At 41.0% G+C, this 18,335-nt stretch overlaps 1 protein-coding gene across 1 annotated transcript in view; it reads left to right on the top strand.

The window, feature by feature from the left end:
* Positions 1–17,111, top strand: part of PODXL2 (podocalyxin like 2) — a 50,665-nt gene extending 33,554 nt beyond the window's left edge. Inside the window, exons 3-8 of the mRNA XM_035106467.3 lie at positions 2,429–3,264; positions 5,171–5,245; positions 11,435–11,591; positions 14,381–14,442; positions 16,258–16,437; positions 16,604–17,111. Coding sequence (XP_034962358.3) covers positions 2,429–3,264; positions 5,171–5,245; positions 11,435–11,591; positions 14,381–14,442; positions 16,258–16,437; positions 16,604–16,813 — 1,520 coding nt within the window. The 3' untranslated portion in view covers positions 16,814–17,111. The remainder of the gene's footprint in view (positions 1–2,428; positions 3,265–5,170; positions 5,246–11,434; positions 11,592–14,380; positions 14,443–16,257; positions 16,438–16,603) is intronic.
* Positions 17,112–18,335: the final 1,224 nt, after the last annotated feature.

Raw genomic sequence — 18,335 nt, 5'->3', positions numbered from 1 at the left:
AGGACAGGTTATGCTTTGTTTCCCCCCAGCAAGCTATCCAATGTCCATCCTGAGGACCTTAAAACAGAGTACCTCATTTCCTTAGGGAGAGCATATGATATTCAGTTCATAATCTGTGGTTCAGACTTAGGATAGTTACTTTGTGGGTCGCATCTGTGCTCTGGCCAGCACCTTTTGGAATAAGATTTTCATCTGAAGTTAGTAGGCCATCTGAATGAAGACTGGCAGGGGCAGCCTTGGAAAAGGCAGCAGGCTTGTGTGTGTGCCCGCCAGTTCAGACATGCTAGGCCTGTGAGCTGTGTAGATCGTTGAGGGGGGAAAGGAAGTATGGCATGTGAACAGCACTGAAGTGAAGACAGCAGCTTGCACTAAAAGAAATGTTGAAACACCCCAAAGGTAGGTTGTGTTTACGTGACACGTTTTGATTCTGGTGCAAATGGAGCTGCTTTTAAGGCAAAATATGATACTAACGCTGGTTTAGAGTTTGCAAATAGAACAGCAGAGATACAGCATATTAGCATAGTCTAGAGAGATAAAATGACCACAAACAGGAACCAACAGAATAGAAACCATTCTCTTCTAAGGTATCTAAAGTTGCATTCACAATAAGCACAAGTCAGCAGCATTTGTATCAATTATGACGTTGTTACAGAGTGCATGTCTTTTTATCCAGGGAGGTGCCATTCACTGCCACACAACAACACCCCAGAATTCTAGACTTTATCTTCTGGGATATGAATTGGACATCATGGCAGCAGTCCAACAACATGTGCACTTAAGCCCAGGTCAGATACTTAGTGATAGTGGTGATCAGCTGTTGCTGGAGAAACTAAATCAAGCCCCCTGGTGCCCTCTAAGCAGCTGTTTGGCTGCATCACTTCTTCTTTTTTCTTATTCACTTGGGCTATGTGCATTCAATTGGATTGGGGGAGAAACTCTACCCTCCTAAAATTCCATAAAATTGGAATGTGGAAAGTAGTGCTGAGGAGTGTGTGTGTGTGAGAGAGAGAGAGAGAGAGAGGGAGAGGGAGAGGGAGATATATATATATATATATATATATATATATATATATATATATATATGCTGTGGGATTCGCCATGGTGTCAGAGTTCCTTCCCCCAGAGTATGTGGTGCCATCTGAGATTCTCTGTATCTTCTGTGTGAACTTACAGTTTATCAACATTGGCTGTGCATCAGGGATCAGGTACGCTGATTAAATGCAACCCACCCCCCTTACTCATTACCCTTTCACAATGGACTTGCCTCTTCTAAGTGCACAGTTGGGGGAAGGAGCCAATGTGGGCACTGCAATGGGTTGCCTGGCTGGAGCTAGTCATGGGTGACAAGGTATTGGATGGGTGCTGGGGTGAAAAGCTGCTCCTTTTGCCCACTGGTTGACAGGAACTTTACTTTTTGCAAAACTTGGTGGTCATGTAGTGAGGTTTACACCCTCATCATAGAGCTATGTAGGTTGGGTATAAGCTTTTGCCCCAACTTGGAAAGGGGGGTGAATTGGGCAGGATCTGTAGTCAAATGGAGGAACCTCACAGGGGATCTTAGGTGGGGTTGCTCCAAAGACTCAGCTCAAGCTCATGGGACTGAGTGAGGCTTGCCATTATGCACACAGGTTGTGGGCAGGGGCCCACTGGAATGGCCTGTGCCAGGGTGGGTCCCTGACGCCTATTTAACTCTCTTATGATTCCCCCAGCCTCTGGGCTGGGGAGGGATGCATCATCCAGCAGTTGGGCTGTCCAAAAACTGGATCCTTGACCTAAGCTATACCACCTGGATTATTACCATAATCAATAAAGTTGTGTCCAGTGAGCTATTAAACTGACTATGGAATATTTATTTTACTGTAGGGTGAAGGTGAGTAATAAATAAAATAAAATAAAATAACCAATGTCTATATTTAGATACTCAACCTGCTGAGCATGAATGATTGGCAATGAATCATTTTTAAGTGTTGATGACCAATGTACATTGTGCTTCATAAATGGAGGTTTTTTCATACTCTGGAGAGTGTTTTGAACAAAGAAGAAAAATGTCAAGGGGAAAAGAATGAATGTTTCTAATGTGGATGAATGAAATTTGCATGTGCCCTCTACATGGGAATGAAAGATTTTAAGCAGGGTGTAGCTTTGCTGGGAAAATGGGTTTTGATGAGCTATTTGAAGTAAAGTGAGAGGATAAAGCTGCCTGGGGAAGTTCAGCTTGAAGGAGTTGAGAGAGAAAATTGGTGAAGTCTTTTGAGACAGAAGGAAAATTTCAGGTGAATAAGGATGGTAGATCAACTAGAATAGTTGGTTGCTAACTAGACATTGTGCAGTGTCATATAAGGTAGAAGAAGATTTCAGGAGTGTGTTTCCTATTTCCCAGTCTTCCTGGATTGTTTGTTCATGAAACCTCTTCTCCTCTTCTCTTTAGATTACAGTTTTCCACTAGCATCCCAGAAGGCCCTGCCTAAACGAAATGGGACACAAGCCAAAAATCCTTGGGAAACATCCACTCTCCATCAGCCATCTGATTCCCTTGAACCTGACTCTGAAGCTCCTTCCACCAGTGTCCTTGAGGAAGAGGAAGGATTACTTCCTATAAACCAGTCAAAGGGACCTCCTCAGAGCAGCCAAACACCAGACGCTTTTCCTGAAGCACCTAGCCAGGACTCATTGTTCTCAATTCTTTTCTCCACAACAACCAGCAGAATGGGACCAATGACTGAAACAGCTGCAGACAGGCAAGAGGAAGAATCTGCTCCTGAACATGTTTCCTCAGGCTTTGATCTAGGGAGCAGTATGGGACCCAGCCTCTTGCCTCTGTCCTCCATTTTGTCAGCTACTCCGAAAGGACCTCAGCTTGTCTCAGAGGTCCCTGTCGAGGTTTCTTCAGAAGGTACAGTAAGAGGAGGGGGGGAACTCAGAGAACCCATAGCAACAATAGGTACAGTGAGAGCCGATGTAAAAGAAGTGGAAACCACAAGAGGGGAGAGGCAAAAGCCCATAGCAGGAGCTGAAATGGGACAAAGAGATTCCATAGAAGGGACAGTGGCCACAGAAATGGCTACAGCGGAGAAGACGGGAGATGATTTTTCAGTGGGTTTCTGGGACTGGACTGATAACCCAGCTCCTACTTCTACTCCCAATCAGAATAGAACAAAGCTGCCAGTCGCAGCAACTACTGCAGCAGAACGGAACTTTGCACTGCAAACTGAAGATGTCCGCACGGTTGTGCTGTCCACTGGAGTGCCTTGGAGTCTGACACAGGTAATATTCCTCTCTCTCTCTCTCTCTCTCTCTCTCTCTCTCTCTCTCTCTCACTCACTCTCTCTCTCTCTGTGTGTGTGTGTGCATGTTGAATATTTCAGTTATAATCCACTGTTTCAAAGGCAAGGGCAAACAACTTGCATACAGTTACTTAAATTCCCTTCATGCTAGTGTGAGTGTGAAATGGCCTTTAAATTTCTAAGCAGCAACATAAAAGGCATGAACCTGAAATGCTGTAGAAGTATAGCTGTGCTGAGATGCTAAGGTTTAGGAGTAACAGCTCTTGAGTCCAGGTTTTATATTCTAATTTTCAGTTCCTGAATTGTAGGAGACACCCCCTCTTCCTCATTGATTGCTTCCAATTGGATCGTTTTCAGATTTCTTCTATAAAACATACACTCCTGTTTCATCCAATATCTAGTAAATGGTACTTGTGTATAAAAGGCTCCTCATTTAAACAAGAGGGAATGTTTTTCTCTTCCATTGAGCTGTGGGAAATCAACCTTGATTTGCTGAATTTTAATACATTTTAAATCATCGAAACAAATTCTATGTGGTTGTTGTCAACGTATTTTATTTCATAGTTAAAGGTTAGAAAAATAATGTTGACAAACAGCTGTATTTCAACCTTGGAGTTAGTTTCAGGGGAATTACCATATATTCTGGCGTATAAGACGACTGGGCCTATAAGACGACCCCCAACTTTCCCAGTTAAAATATAGAGTTTGGGACATACTCGCTGTATAAGAAATACGACCCGCCGTATAAGACGACCCCCGACTTTTGAGAAGATTTTCCTGGGTTAAAAAGTAGTCTTATAAGCAGGAATATACAGTAATTCTGGTGAACGTGTAGTATTATTGTTTTTATACAGAAACTAATATTCTAATCTGCAAAATGAAAAAGTCAATTGGTACTAAAAGGTAGACAATAAGAAGATGCCATGAATATGAGTCACTTGTGGTGTATTGTGTGAAAGACGTTTTCCCTACTGGAGCAATGTGGCCTTCAAGTACATGGTTGTGCATAATAACAATTAGTGCTCTATGATGAGTGTGTAGCTTTATATGTGGATAGGTCTTTGAGGACCCCATAGTGAGGATGCATTCATTCAAATGGGCCACTCCTGTAATCAGGCAAGGCACCCTAGCATTTAGTTCCATCTGGAAAATAGCAGAGTAGACTTGTCTCTGTCAAAAAAGAAAAGGGGCTGGTGGTGGAATGCCACCCTGGCAATTAGCACAAACTGCCTCATCATCTTACTGTGTTAAGGTAGAGCCAACCAAGGATAGGTTGCGCTACAGAAATAACTGATACTCCTTCCTAAAGGGGTAGTTCCAGTCTTTCAGTTAAAATGTATGTTCGTGACAAGAGAGGAGCAGAGGATGCTTTCTGCTTTTGTCTCTCTCTTTTTTCTAATATGGAGACCATTAAGAATTGTGTCATTTTCCCTGTTAACAAACAAGCATTTATTTTAAATATTTGTAAGCTGCCCTTAACTTTAAAAAAACCTCCTAGGTGCTCATAGCCATAATTGCAACCATAGGATAAAAACAGCAGAAAAAATAAAAGCATTTAATACAATATAGCTAAAAACCAGAAGCATCAATAAAAAAAATCCACAGTGTTAAAAGATGTTGGATAACGTTCTGGAAAGCTGGACAAATAAAACAATGAGCATGAAATATTCTGGATTGAGGAAAGCTACATTTTTTGTGCTATAATTGGGTTAGTGGTTACACAGCCTTAGACTCCTCATGGTTTCAGCATGAGACCTTGGAATTATGCTGCCAATTGGAGAAGTGGTCTAGAAGCACAAGGCAGTTTCATATGTTCACAGGCTTATACTACTTCCCAAATAATTTCCTGCTAAATTCATTGAGTTCTCTGTGTGTATGTTTTTCAGGTGACCTGCAAGGACTGGAGCAACCTGGCAGGCAAAAATTACATAATCTTGAACATGTCTGACAACATTGACTGTGTGAGTGGCTTGCTTTTTTAATTAACATTATTTCCTACCTTTCTGTCCTCTTTTCTTTAAAGCTAAATCCAGATGGCCAACATTCAATGCACTGTAAACAAGTACTAGAATAATAAGTTATTGATACTAGCAACTCCACGTGATTTCCTATGAAAATATGCATTTTTACATGGAGGGAAGTCCCATTAACTTAGTAGGGTTTTGTTGCCAAGTAAATGTGCAGAAGGTCGGCGGTTCGAATTCCCGCAACGAGGTGAGTTCCCGTTCCCTGCTCCTGCCAACCTAGAAGTTCAAAAGCACGTCAAAGTGCAAGTGGATAAATAGGTACCACTCTGGTGAGAAGGTAAACGGCGTTTCCGTGCGCTGCTCTGGTTCACCAGAAGCGGCTTAGTCATGCTGGCCACATGACCCGGAAGCTGTACGCTGGCTCCCTCGGCCAGTAAAGCGAGATGAGCGCCACAACCTCAGAGTCGTTCACGACTGGACCTAATGGTCAGGGGTCCCTTTACCTAAATGTGCATAGGATTGCAGCCATAGTAATCTGTATCTTATTGGAGTAGCATGGGATCCAGCCTTGAGGAAGTGGCAAATACACCCCTCTGGGAATGCATGGATCAGGCTTTTAGAAATTTTGATGTGCATTAGGTCTCTGAAACAGAGATGTGGATCTTGGCTTTCTCACATCTTTTACGAGACACATAACCAAGACTTTAGAAAGTGTACTTATGTCTATTTGAAGTGCAGTGAGAAGCAACCCTGCAACTTGTCTTTCTAGGTAATTACAATGATGTCACATCTGGGAGTATAAAATAATACCCTGATGCTGCCGGAGGAGATATTTGATAGGTTTGACCAGATAACTAATTTAGGCTAATATGCCGTAAGATTCTGTTTTTGTCAAGCAAAGCAAACATTTATTCCAGTAAACATAGTTGGTATACCATCTCCAAACCACAGGACTCCAAACTTTAAGGTGCTCATGTACCTGTAAATAACAGTTGCTGCAGATTATTCCCATCTTCACAATATATGTACAATTACGGTAGTTGGAGATCTGGCTGCATGCAGTGCTGATTGGCTTACAGTCATAGTCCCTCCTGACCCCCTCCCTGGAGCAGTTAAAAACCTACATTGTGCTTTTCTTTCTTTTTTAAAAATGATGCTTCTTGAAAATTCACACAATTATTTGTTCATCTGGCACTTAAAAAAAAAAGCACAATCCATTTGAGAACATTGTTAAATAGCTCCCAGAAGGAAGGGCTACAGCTGTTACTCAATAAATGTTGTGTAAATGAACTCTTCTGCAAAACCCACAGAACTGGTTTACCTTATGCTTTGACCAGGAGGGGAGAAAGTCTGTCTTTCATCAGTATACTTCCAGGGCACAGCAACTTCAGTTTCTTCTGTCTGTCTCTTATGTGCCCATAGAATGAATTTCTGTCTTCGCCTTTAGTCTTCTTATACAACAGCAGAATATTAAGAAGAGGAATAAGCCCATCTGTGAATCCAAGCACCCTATCTTGTATTTCCTGTACACAATGACATACAACATACAAAAGCATATTCTTGTTTTAATGCAAACACAAACAAGACATAATTCATCTTCATGGGTGCTCACACACATACACATGAAAACATTTGACCAGTCCTGGCTGGACGGTTGGACTTAACTTTTATTATACAGTAGTGTTCCCAAGGATCTGGATCAGGGGTATTGGTAACCAGTGCTTTTTTTTTAGTTTTTTAAACATGAGGCGATTGTACTTCTATACTGATAAAAGTGTTCTGGGTGCCAGCACAAAATGGCTGCCATGGTCAGCAAAAAAAGAAGTGCCGGTGCTCTGGGGGTAGCCAATGTGGTGCCTTCCTTATGTTGTTGGATTCCAACCCTCATCAGCATGGCCAATGAGAGGAGTTGTGGTCCAGTATTAAAAAGAAGGCACCACACTGGCCACCCTAAGCCAGATGAACCAATAATATATGGCCCTTGCTCTAGTCTCCATTTGTACCTAGACATATTCGGTTATCTTAGTGCCTTGGCATAGCTGGACCAGAAGGCAACAAACTGACTAAGTGGTGGTGGGTAAACATAACTGGTCAGTGAATGAACTGGACTGCTGACTGATTGAGCTGGCATAGAAAGTTAAACTTACTTTGCTTATTTATTTATGTTTTTTTATGCTGCACCTTCATTACCACAGTAGCTCACAAATACAGAAAAAAGAAAAAAATTGCAATGTTCATAATATGAAAACATACAAAATGAAAACAGCAAAGGACATATCAGTTAAGAATTCAATCCAGATAAAACCATTTAAAATTTCAGGTATTAATGATTCTTAAAAGCCTTGGAAAACAAATATGTTTGTGCCCAAAAGGTGTCACATAGGTGACAGACAAGCCTTGGGAAGTGTATTCTAATGGTGAGGAGTCACCAACTTCCACACCTCAGATGGTGACAGCACCTGGAGCAAGGCTTTGGATTACAATCTTAAAAGACATAACTGCAGGATTGGTAGGCAGTTAGCTAAGTAGGCTACAAGTTTATTCAGCTAACAAAGCTTTTATTAATAATGGTGGATCGCCTCCTGTATGAAAACCAGCAATTTATGTGTTTGGGCTTACACGTAGGGAAAAGCCACTGGAATTACATTACTAAAATAACACTATGATGATGATAAACAACAGTAACACCAAGAACAAATTAATAATAATAATAATACCCAGCAAGCAGACATTTTTTCCTAAACCATCCAGAAGAAGAAGAAAAATATAGTTATTATTCTTTTCTATTATTTTAGTTGTTTCTTCTATTTGGGGCTGGTTATGTAGATACCTAGTATTTGAAGTTTATTTAAATTTAAACTATTGAAACACAAAGGAGATGTTAACTTAGAGCTCTATTTTTGCAGAGTTTTAGTTAGCGAAAATAAATAGTTATCATCTGTTGATTCAGAACAAATAGAAAACTTCTGCAGGCATTCTGATAATTTTAAATTCACATGATGGAAGGATACCAGTGAGAGACAGAGAGAAAATGTGTATTTACTTGGCTGGTTGTAATAACTGGCTCATTAAACCTACTGTATTAAGACTTAGCTAATTATGTTCTAATAGTTATAGAAAGAAACCTGGCTTATTTTTCTCTGGTAGATACAGAAAAATCAGATAATGTTCAGTTTTACACATTCACACTTCTGCGCCAAAGGGTTAAGGTATTCCTTTATTGTTGCTTCTGTCATCAATGATGCTAGAAATAAAAGCAAATACCAGTAATTCCCAGTGTGAGTTCAGAGTTCCAGCCTGCTGCCACTAAATCTTCTTTAAGTGGCTCTTTTGCTTCCCTGTTATCTTGTTTACTATCTAGTGTCTGTTAACCAGACACATTCCTCTAATCCATTACTCTTCCATCAATCCCATGAAACTGCAGTTAATTGATGATCTAAAGTCCCTTTCCTGTTAAAGATCTCTATTCATAAGAACATCTGATGGAGTTGTTTATGAGAAACCTTTCTCTTTTTATCGTAGTGGTGAGGAAGTCCTTTAAAAATTGTGAAAATGAGAAGGTCAACAAAACTGTATTTCGTAATTTAAAAAATAGAACACCCCTTATCTAACCCTCTCTAGAGCAGAAATTTATTTCAATTTTATTGTGGACATGCTTTATTTTCCCTGGCAATCTACTATTACTGTGTTTAAGGACCTTAGAAATCTGCATGTCATATTTAGCAGTCTGCCACAGAATTGAGTAGTATATACAGAACTCTGACTTTATTCAGGTTGTTGTTTTTTTAAGTAGGGAAGTTCTTGTTCTCATGGTTGTGAATAATAGCTTGAATAGATTGGTGTGGGTCCTGTTTAAACTGCCTTTTCTGCCAAGGTTGTGGCTGCTGCCAATTTTGAGCTGCTTGGTAGAAATGAAATATCTTATTTCTCAGTTATCATATCTCAATCCTAATAGAAAACTCAGTTCTTAGAGTGCATATATACACACATAGGAGAAAGGTAGCAGCAGATTTTGGAGAAGCCTAAGGTTTACAAAAGTGGAGAAAAAGTAGAAGTCGCCCCCCCCCCTCCCAAAACAGCCCAAGGAGAACTGAATATGCTAAACAGAATTTGTTTGACTGCTGGAGGGGAGGGAGAAAAGGAAACCAGGGGGTGAGGTAGAAAGACATGGAATAACCTGAAAGGAGTCATGGCTTGCTGGCTAAAACAGAATGAATTTCAAATCAAGATGGTGTCAAAAAGATGGAGCATTTGTATCTTTTCAGTACATGTCATATGGAGTCAGTGGCAGTAAAAATTTCCTTTTAAAGATCACCAAATCCGATCGAACAATTGTTCAGTTACCTTCTAAATACATTATACTGTCTGAATATAACTGCTCTTAGCACCATCCTCGTGCTGTCTGATATGTCCTGGGCCTGACTGCACTAGCTGCCAATTTGTTTCTGGGCCTAATTCAAAGTGCTGGTTTTGACCTATAACAGCTCAGGAATGCAATACCTCAAGGACTGCCTCTCTCCATATGAACCATCCTGGACCCTGTGATCATCATCTGGGACCTTTCTTCATGTGACCCCCTCCATGAGTGGTCCGGAGGGTAGCAACACGAAAACGGGCCTTTTCTGTAGTGGCTCCCCATTCGTGGAATGCTCTCCCCAGGGAGGCTTACCTGGCACCTTCATTACATATATTTAGGCGCCAGGCAAAAAGCATTCCTCTTCTCCCAGGTCTTTGGCTAATTAAACAATCCAAGGCCTTTCAAACTGTTTCTGTGGGGGTTACTGTTTTTGTTTGTTGCTTTGGTATATATTTTTGTATTTCACCCTGTGATCTTTGGGTGAAGGGTCTGAACTCTGTTGTATGGCTGCTTGGAGAGGCATCATTTATGCCATGGCTATAGTTGTGTGGGCTCAAGCTTGTTGCCCCTGAGGGGCCTTAACACCCATGTCCTCTCCCCATTCCCCTTTTGACAGGTTACTTGCCTAGCCGTGGCAACATAAGTTTGCCTCAGCTGGCGTCCATAACCTTCGCCTTGTGAGCTGCGGTGCTGATGGGCCTTTGTGACTCAGGCCTGACTCCTTCTTGTCTTTCCCAATTAGGCCTATGCCTGCCCTGAGCGCTTGAGGTTGCCATAGCAACCAGCACTGCTAGCTCGTATTAATAATCTGGGTGGCCTTTAGGTTGGCACAGCAACTGAACAAGAATAGAAAGGGAGAAGTGGGAGAGGTGCTGCCAAGCAATGTGCATCATGTCAGTAGAAAAGGACCATTCCTATTTGACCTGCAATCTGAGCTAAATGATGAGGCCCCTGGACTTTTATAAACACTTTTATTATTCTTTGTATCTTTCCGTTCCTCCAAGGAGCTTGGTGGGGGGTGTACATTGGATCCAAGTGATTACTGCCCAGACCCCTGCTTGTTTACCTCAAAGCATCAGGCACCTCTGGATTCCTATACATTTACTCTGATTCTATTTCTTTCCTTATAGTGAGGGTTGAGTTTTTTAAATTTTGTTTTGTTTTGTTTTTGTTTTGTTTAAAGAGGAAAGTTGTTGGTTTTCTATTTGATTTTCCTTCTCCCCAACATTTCAGGTGACAATATTCCATTTTGATATAAAACCCATTTCTGTAACTGGAAAACTCAAATTAAAAATAAATAAATAAATAATAAGAGTTTGAGTTTACCAGTTACAGATATGGGTTTTATATCAAAATGGAATATTGTCACCTGAAATGTGACTTCAAGGTGGTTCACGAGATAAATTCTCTTCATACAGGAAGCCAAGATTATGCAACCAGATAGTATGAAATGAATTAAATGAATTTTTGGTGAAATTAGGACTATGAAACTGGGTTGCAGGTAAATCTGCATTTTGAAAATGGCAGCAACCAAGATGGACATACTACGCGAGGGTATTATTAAGGGAGCACAAGAGGAAAATATTTGAACAGTAGGTGTTTGCAGGAAGAAAATGGGAACTGTAGTAAAGGAATGGTTCAGTCTGCAAAGTGTCATCGCTGTTATCCGATATCCTCCTTGAGACTGGCCTACGTCTCCTTTCCTGAAAGCCTGCACCCAAACCCACAGGCTTTTTTCCTGCCGATAGGTTTGGTAGGGTGAGAGGAGTGTCTGCATTCAATGGGATGCATTTGTTTAAGAGACTGACAGATGTTCTTTTTTGCAGGAGGACTTTCGTGTGGAGAGGGGCCTTCAGTTGCTGGCACTGGTGGATGATGCTTTCTCCAGGTATGAAAATGGATTGCAGGGCCAATGGTTGATCTCCTTAAGCAAACCCAATGAGAACGACAAACATCTGCTAATGACCTTGGCTGGAGAACATGGTAAGTTGTTATGGAAGGGCAGAGAGAGGCACTACTTTCTAACAAAAGAGCTGAAGAATGTCTCACTGTACTTTTGATGGCTCTAAGCTTCCCCTCCATGTTTGCTTTTTATTTCCTTCCCTAGGGCAAACCATGAAGTTCTATTCACACATAACACTTTTGTCTCTCCATCCAAGATTCTGAACTCTACTTGATGCATTTAAAATAACTATCACTCCTTTAGAGAGAAAATTATTATGCTGATAATGATTATTTATTCAGTTTTTATACCACCTTTCCTCTAAAGGAGCCCAGAGCAGCAAACTTGTCAGTACTAAAACATTACAATAAAAATTCTAAAAACAGTTTAAAACAACCTTTTTAAAACAGTTTAAAAATTCTTAAAGCAATCACCTTGGCTCAGTCGGTAGAGCATGAGACTGAGGCTCATTGGTTCGAGCCCCATGTTGGGCAAAGAAGCCTGCATTGCAGGAAGTTGGACTAGATGAGCCTCATGCTCCCTCCAAATCTACAATTCTATGACCTACTCTCACAACTAACGGTTTATGGGTGGCTAGCCAAAAACAGATTCTAGAATGTGATAGCTAACACCCTTCCCTTAGTTATATGGTGCTGTGGTTGCCAGAGGTTTCTTATTTTAAGAAGAACCCAGTTGCAAAGACATATTGATAGGCTCACGCTGAGTAGGCATCCAAGCAGGGAGAAGATAGCTAGCTCTCAAACCAGTGGTAATTGGGTATGCAAGTTTGGAACATTACGGTTAATGTATGAATGGCACCACAAGCAGTGTCCCATGTCACTTTTTCTCTATAATCTTCCTCATAGCATTTAGTAGGGCAAAACAGTGGAACATGATGTCAGTGTTTTCCCACTGAAATGCAGCTGTAGGTATCTGTGTGCATGTATGTATAATTCTTAAATGCTTTGTTGTTTCAAATTTGCAACGGGCAACATTTCGACAAAACTGGCACCATTACTGTCACACCAAATGCAATGTCTTGGTTCAGTGGAACTGTCGCAGTGGTGGGTCTCTGTGAAACCTTTTAAGTGAGATAAGAGGAAGAGTCTCTCTGCCTTGCTACCACCGCCAAGTTGATTACTTCCAAGGCTACTCAATTTAGAATATTTCAGTCACACTGTGGCTACCTTTCTTGAGATTTGTACAGAGAGAGACCAAGAAGCTACCAGTGCCGCTACTCAATCTGAGAAGCTCTGTTTAGTGTCTCGATGCCTCTTGGCCTAGGGTTTCTCAGTCCACTTTGGTCCCTATGGAAACAACACACAGTAATGTGCTTCCTTTGCTGCCATAAGCCTAGGATGCTCTAGGACATATGGTGTTTATTTTGTTTTATTCATTAGAACATTTCATCCGTTTTGAGACAGCATACAACAAATGCTGAAGACATAACATCTACATGAAAATAAAAACATAAAAAGGAAAATGCAGCAGATGATCTGTGTATGATATATAACAATATGTAGTAATATTGAAACACACTAGCCTTGGGCTGCCAAGACCGTCCCTTCATCCCTGCCTTGAGGCAGTTCAGGGGAAAGAGAAGCGTTGGTTTAATTTTTTTTATTTTTGTCATAACTCGGCAACCTTCTTCCTGGAAACGTGTGGCTTTCCTTATGCTGCAGAAAGTGGCTGCAGAAAACTTTGATAGACACTTCTGTTGCAGTATCTCTAGTACTGTATTCCAAAATAATTATCTCAGGGCAGCTTGGAATGGTCTCATCTGTTTGCCTAAGAAGATTTGTTGTTTTTCTTTTCTTTTCTTAAACAAAGCTTTTTATTTAAATAAACAAAAGGGAGGAGGCAACTTTTAAACAATAGTACATCATGTGGTATTTAATTTTCATTTTTTAATACAAATCACTAAGATTGAGTCTAGACATTTACCAATGGTAAAAAGGATCATAAAAGTATATCACAGTCATTGTTAAATAAATGATGACTTTCTGCACAATTGAAATGAATCAGTTTGTTTTTCCAGTCACAATACGGTTGGTATTGAATTTTCAATTGAATGTACGATAAATTAATCCTTTGGTAAGGGCATTTCTCTGTAATCAAAAAGGGCTTGCCACTCTAGTAATTACTGGTGATTTTGGCAGCTCCCAGAACCGGGACTATGTGTCAAATTATAGACCTTAGCAGTATTGTGAATTAAAGTAATCTCCTCCACAAACTGATAATCAGTTGGTATAAAAGAGGCAGAAAAAGAAATGAAGTTCAACACATTTCTTCTTGTCCACATTCTCCTTGGCTCATACCCAACTGACTGGGAAAATAACCATGTTTGGCAAGAAAGCCATGTGAGAGCTGACAAATGGTTTTCTAGACATTTCACTGTGTGGTCACTAATACAGATGTTGCCAGTCTGGGAAGAAAGCAGAGTTGATAAGCCATTGATTATTTTCACTGGGATACCCTCCCACACTTCTGAGAATCATAACCTATGGTTGAGGTACTGGCAGATTTGGCAGTGGAATCAATGGGGAAAGAGTGGATTCAGCAGATCAGATCTGAAGTGGAAGCACTGATTTGGGGAGGGAGGCATTTTATATTTCCTGCTTTCTGGATTCCTTTGTTCCTCTCCTTCATCTGTCCCCGTTTACACACATTGTAGCTGATACTCTTGAGTTCTGAAATTGATCTAGTGCTCTGAAAAGAGTCCTGTATTTTAATACAGGTATTCTTCTTCTCCAGAAATGCAAGTGTGTTAGAGAAGAGCACATTGAACTAATGTTTCTATTCTCCGCCTCAAATGTGTTTCATCCCCTAGGAGTTGTCCCAACAAATGATGTTCTCCTGGCACTAGGTGACATGCGGAGGAGCTTAGCTGAGGTAAGACCTTGTTCAGTCACACAGCAGACAATGCAGTTATGTTGCCCACCTTGAAAATTAGCCCCATGCTCTAGCCTAGCTGGGCTCTGAGCCCGGAATAGGCAAAGCGATAGCTCAGCATTCATTCAGTGCAGAAATCCCTTCTTTCCTGTCTAGTAACTGCTGAGTCATCAAATGCCAATTTCTGTTAGCTATGACTGATTCTGTGGATTGTCTCTTTACACTGTGCACTTTTTAAAAAGTTACCATTATAGTCTTTTGGGATCCTGCATGTCCTTGCTGAAGAGCATAGAGAAATGCAGAAATGATTTTCTGCATCTGTCACACCAAAAATCAGTTGGAGCTTTCTGAAGATGTTGCCTGTGGGGTCTTTTGAAGGCATGGTGAACCTATAAATCTTTTCTATTCACTGTGCACGGGGATTCATAGTTTTCTTGTTTGGAGCAGCTGAACTTTCACATTTGATCTCTGAAATGCCTTTGTCGTCTAGGAAGCTTATCTCATTCTCTGATCAAATGAAAATATGACCTTACATTGTCCTTGGGCATGCTTTGTACCCAATCTACCATGTTACATGGACAATGTGAAGCTCTATAGAACTTTAATCAAGGTCATAAGAACTTAGAAATTGGCTGAGGGCCTTTCTGCATGATCACATCAGCCAATGTGTAATATTCTCCCAAGTGACTTCTTAGTGATATCAAAGTGATATCCTATATATTTTGTGTAAAATAACCTCACTGTATTTGGATAGCTGTCTTGCTGTTTGCATCTTTACAAAAAAATAATATCTTGTTAGTAGATAAACATAGCTTTATAAGAACTGAAGGAAGAACAAACAAAAATACTCCGAAAAGAAATGACTCATAAAATGCTTAAGACATTGAGAAGAGGAGGTTTGCTCCCACTTGCAACAAATTTAATCACAAACACTATCACTTGATGTCTGTAACTTTCCACCCAATAATCACAATAACAATGGACTTGCTGCCTGGAGGAATTCATTTTCCCCAGTATTGTGCTCTGATTGTTCAGAAAATGTGACATACTACTTCTGCACTGTATAAGGCAGAGACAAGTGGAATGATATCTGTGAGCTGGAAATTACCTACAGAGTTCACAAAACTCACTACTGTACAGGTGAGATCCACATGTGCCTGCCTACACTGTAGGAATGCATAAGCAGTAGACTAAAAAAAGAATTGCTCCCCTTTGATCAGTTTCTTTGAACACCAAAACCCTTCAGCAAGAAGCCTTATTGCTTGATTCCATGGCTGAAACATGCCAATTCTGATGGCTCATTAGAAAGGCTCTTCTTTGGGAGCAAAATTGGAGGGTAGGGGCTAAAAGGAACCCCCAGTGGATGATCTGTCTCACAGACCTGAGCCTCAGAACCTGTTTTTAGAAATCAAAAGAAGAACTGCCTCTTCCTTCTTTGCCAACAAAATATGCACCCCAACTTCTGTTATTGACTCCTCATTCCCACAATCTAGCAGAATTTCCTCCTACAATACAGTGCCTCCTTCTCCAAACACATATGCCCTCCATTCATTGCCCCCATCCAGGGTTACGCTGTGCTAGAGCTCAGGCCAAGAGTCTCATTTTCAGTAACCAAAGATTTGAGTTTATTGTGGAATGCAGTATTCATAATCCATTTTGACTTAGTCATCTTTGGGGATAAAATATCACATCTTACTGCAGTGATTCACTTAAAACATTAGTCTAAACATTTCTAGAACAGTTGCCTCTGAAGAAGACAATTTATGCAACAAAATCCTAAGAACAGATTGGAAATACAACTATTTTTGTTTTTAGATTGGAATTCAGAACTACACAACTACATCAAGTTGCCAGTCACGTCCCAGCCAGACCCATAGTGACTATGGAAAGCTTTTTGTGGTGCTGGTCATTATTGGCTCAATCTGTGTCATCATCATTATAACAGGACTGATTTACAACTGCTGGCAGAGGCGCTTGCCCAAAATGAAGAACATGGTGAGTCCCAGTGTGGCATCTGGCTTGAACTCTTATTCTTCGAAGGATGGAGAATGATTGTGGGAAGTGCTTCCTGATTTGCCTACCTTCCTTCCTAAATGTCAGGCTTTAAACTAAATAAATAAATGTTTTCTCTCGCATCTTGTTTGTCCCATTTCTTTTTCAGTCACATGGGGAGGAGCTACGGTTTGTCGAGAACGGCTGCCATGACAATCCGACCTTGGATGTAGCCAGCGACAGCCAATCAGAAATGCAAGAAAAGAAGCCAAGTGTGAATGGTGGGGGAGCTGTTAATGGACCCGAGAGCTGGGATGTCCTCATTAACAAGCGGGCAGGCGAAGAGGGAGATGTGTTTGAGGAAGATACACACCTTTAAAAGGAGTCTGGTGTTTCTGATTGCACTCTTGTTTGACTTAAGGGCCATTTGGTGAGGGTGGCTCCTCAGATACTTACTTTTTCAGGTTTGGAATGGATCTGCCCATCACGGTCCTGAAGCACCATCACAGTCCTGGAGTCGGAAGGGCCACCCTGAGCAGAGTGGGTGGGGGGTGGGGCGTGTTTGTGTGTTGCTGTCAGTAGCGCCAATGTTTAATCACTTTTAAATGCACTTGCTCTAGTTCTTTGGTAGGAGTGGAGGATGGCCAGGTTTGAAAAATAAATGGTATCAAGGCTTAGCATTGCCCCAGAGTGGTGTTTACTGAAGGATTCGTCACAGAGGCAGTAGGCCAGTTTCGCACAGGAAAAAGTGGGTTCACAACCTGTCTCAAAAGGTACAATGGCAGCAAGGGAAGACGGCATATTTCTTGTCTAGGCTTGGGATATGATGCATTAAGACAGTCTTGCAATTCACCACTCACCTTGTTGTCCAGCATGAGAAACCTTTCCTTCTAGTGAATGACCAGCAGGATTTTCTGCTCAAGCTGGAAAGTGGTTCATAACTGTTAAGTGCTGGGCTGACAGATGTATTGTGTGAGCTGGCAATTTAAAAAAAAACTTCTCTGTAAGGTTGCTATTTAGGCAGAACAAATTATTCTGCTCAGGTACCTGACAGAGCCCTAATTTTAGGTGCTAGCAGGTTATTGCATTCCCCCTTCCCTTACTATGACATTTTGCAGTAACAGCACCTTTTGTGGATCCAGACCTAGTAGAAACTACAGAATTTGACTATGCCCTGAACTGATTTAGCTTGGTTGATCTGAATCCGTAATAGTATTTTTCTAATACAGAATGAATTCCTGCTATCACCTTCACAAGGTTCCTGGACTGGCAATTAGAGATCAGAATTTTGGGGTGGCAGTGGGCAGGGAATCCAGCTGGGAAGTCTCCTTCACTTTAGTTAATGCACTTACTATAACAACTACGCCGCGCAAATCTTGTTTGATTGACCTTGAATGAAACAGATGGAAAACTTAAAAGTCCTCTTCTGTACCTGTGGAGTAAATTTTGATTTCATCTACCCAGCTATGTCAGGAATAGGTCAGTTTAAACAAATGAGGTTAGTACCTTAGTACAGTAATACCTCTGGGATCAAAACTAGACTCAAGGGCTGTCATATGAATGCTTTGTTAGCATGCCCTCGGCAAACTAGAATGCCCCAGGCTTCTTTGGAGGCTCTTCTTAAGAAGCACTTGCTTATGCAGAACCTCCCATTTTCAGTGCTGATGGCTGGTCTCAACATATTTTTGCTTCCTTTTCTCCAGAACGTTACTCCGTTGCACACATCTCATGGCTTGTCTCACTTCAAAAGGAAAATGACCGACACAAAAACTTGTTATGATTGCCTGCCTGGCTTAAACAAGTTGCCATTAATAATACTTGCTCTTTTAACAGAACCATCACAAACAAATATTCATGTATATTTAATGGAGATTGCCGATGAACTTGTAATGGAAATCTGT

This window comes from Zootoca vivipara, chromosome 2 (genome assembly GCF_965207765.1).
Source record: "Zootoca vivipara chromosome 2, rZooViv2.hap1.1, whole genome shotgun sequence".
NCBI classification, from domain to species: domain Eukaryota; kingdom Metazoa; phylum Chordata; class Lepidosauria; order Squamata; family Lacertidae; genus Zootoca; species Zootoca vivipara.
The sequence above is the reverse complement of the archived record's forward strand: the minus strand, read 5'-3'. Positions and strand labels throughout refer to the sequence as shown.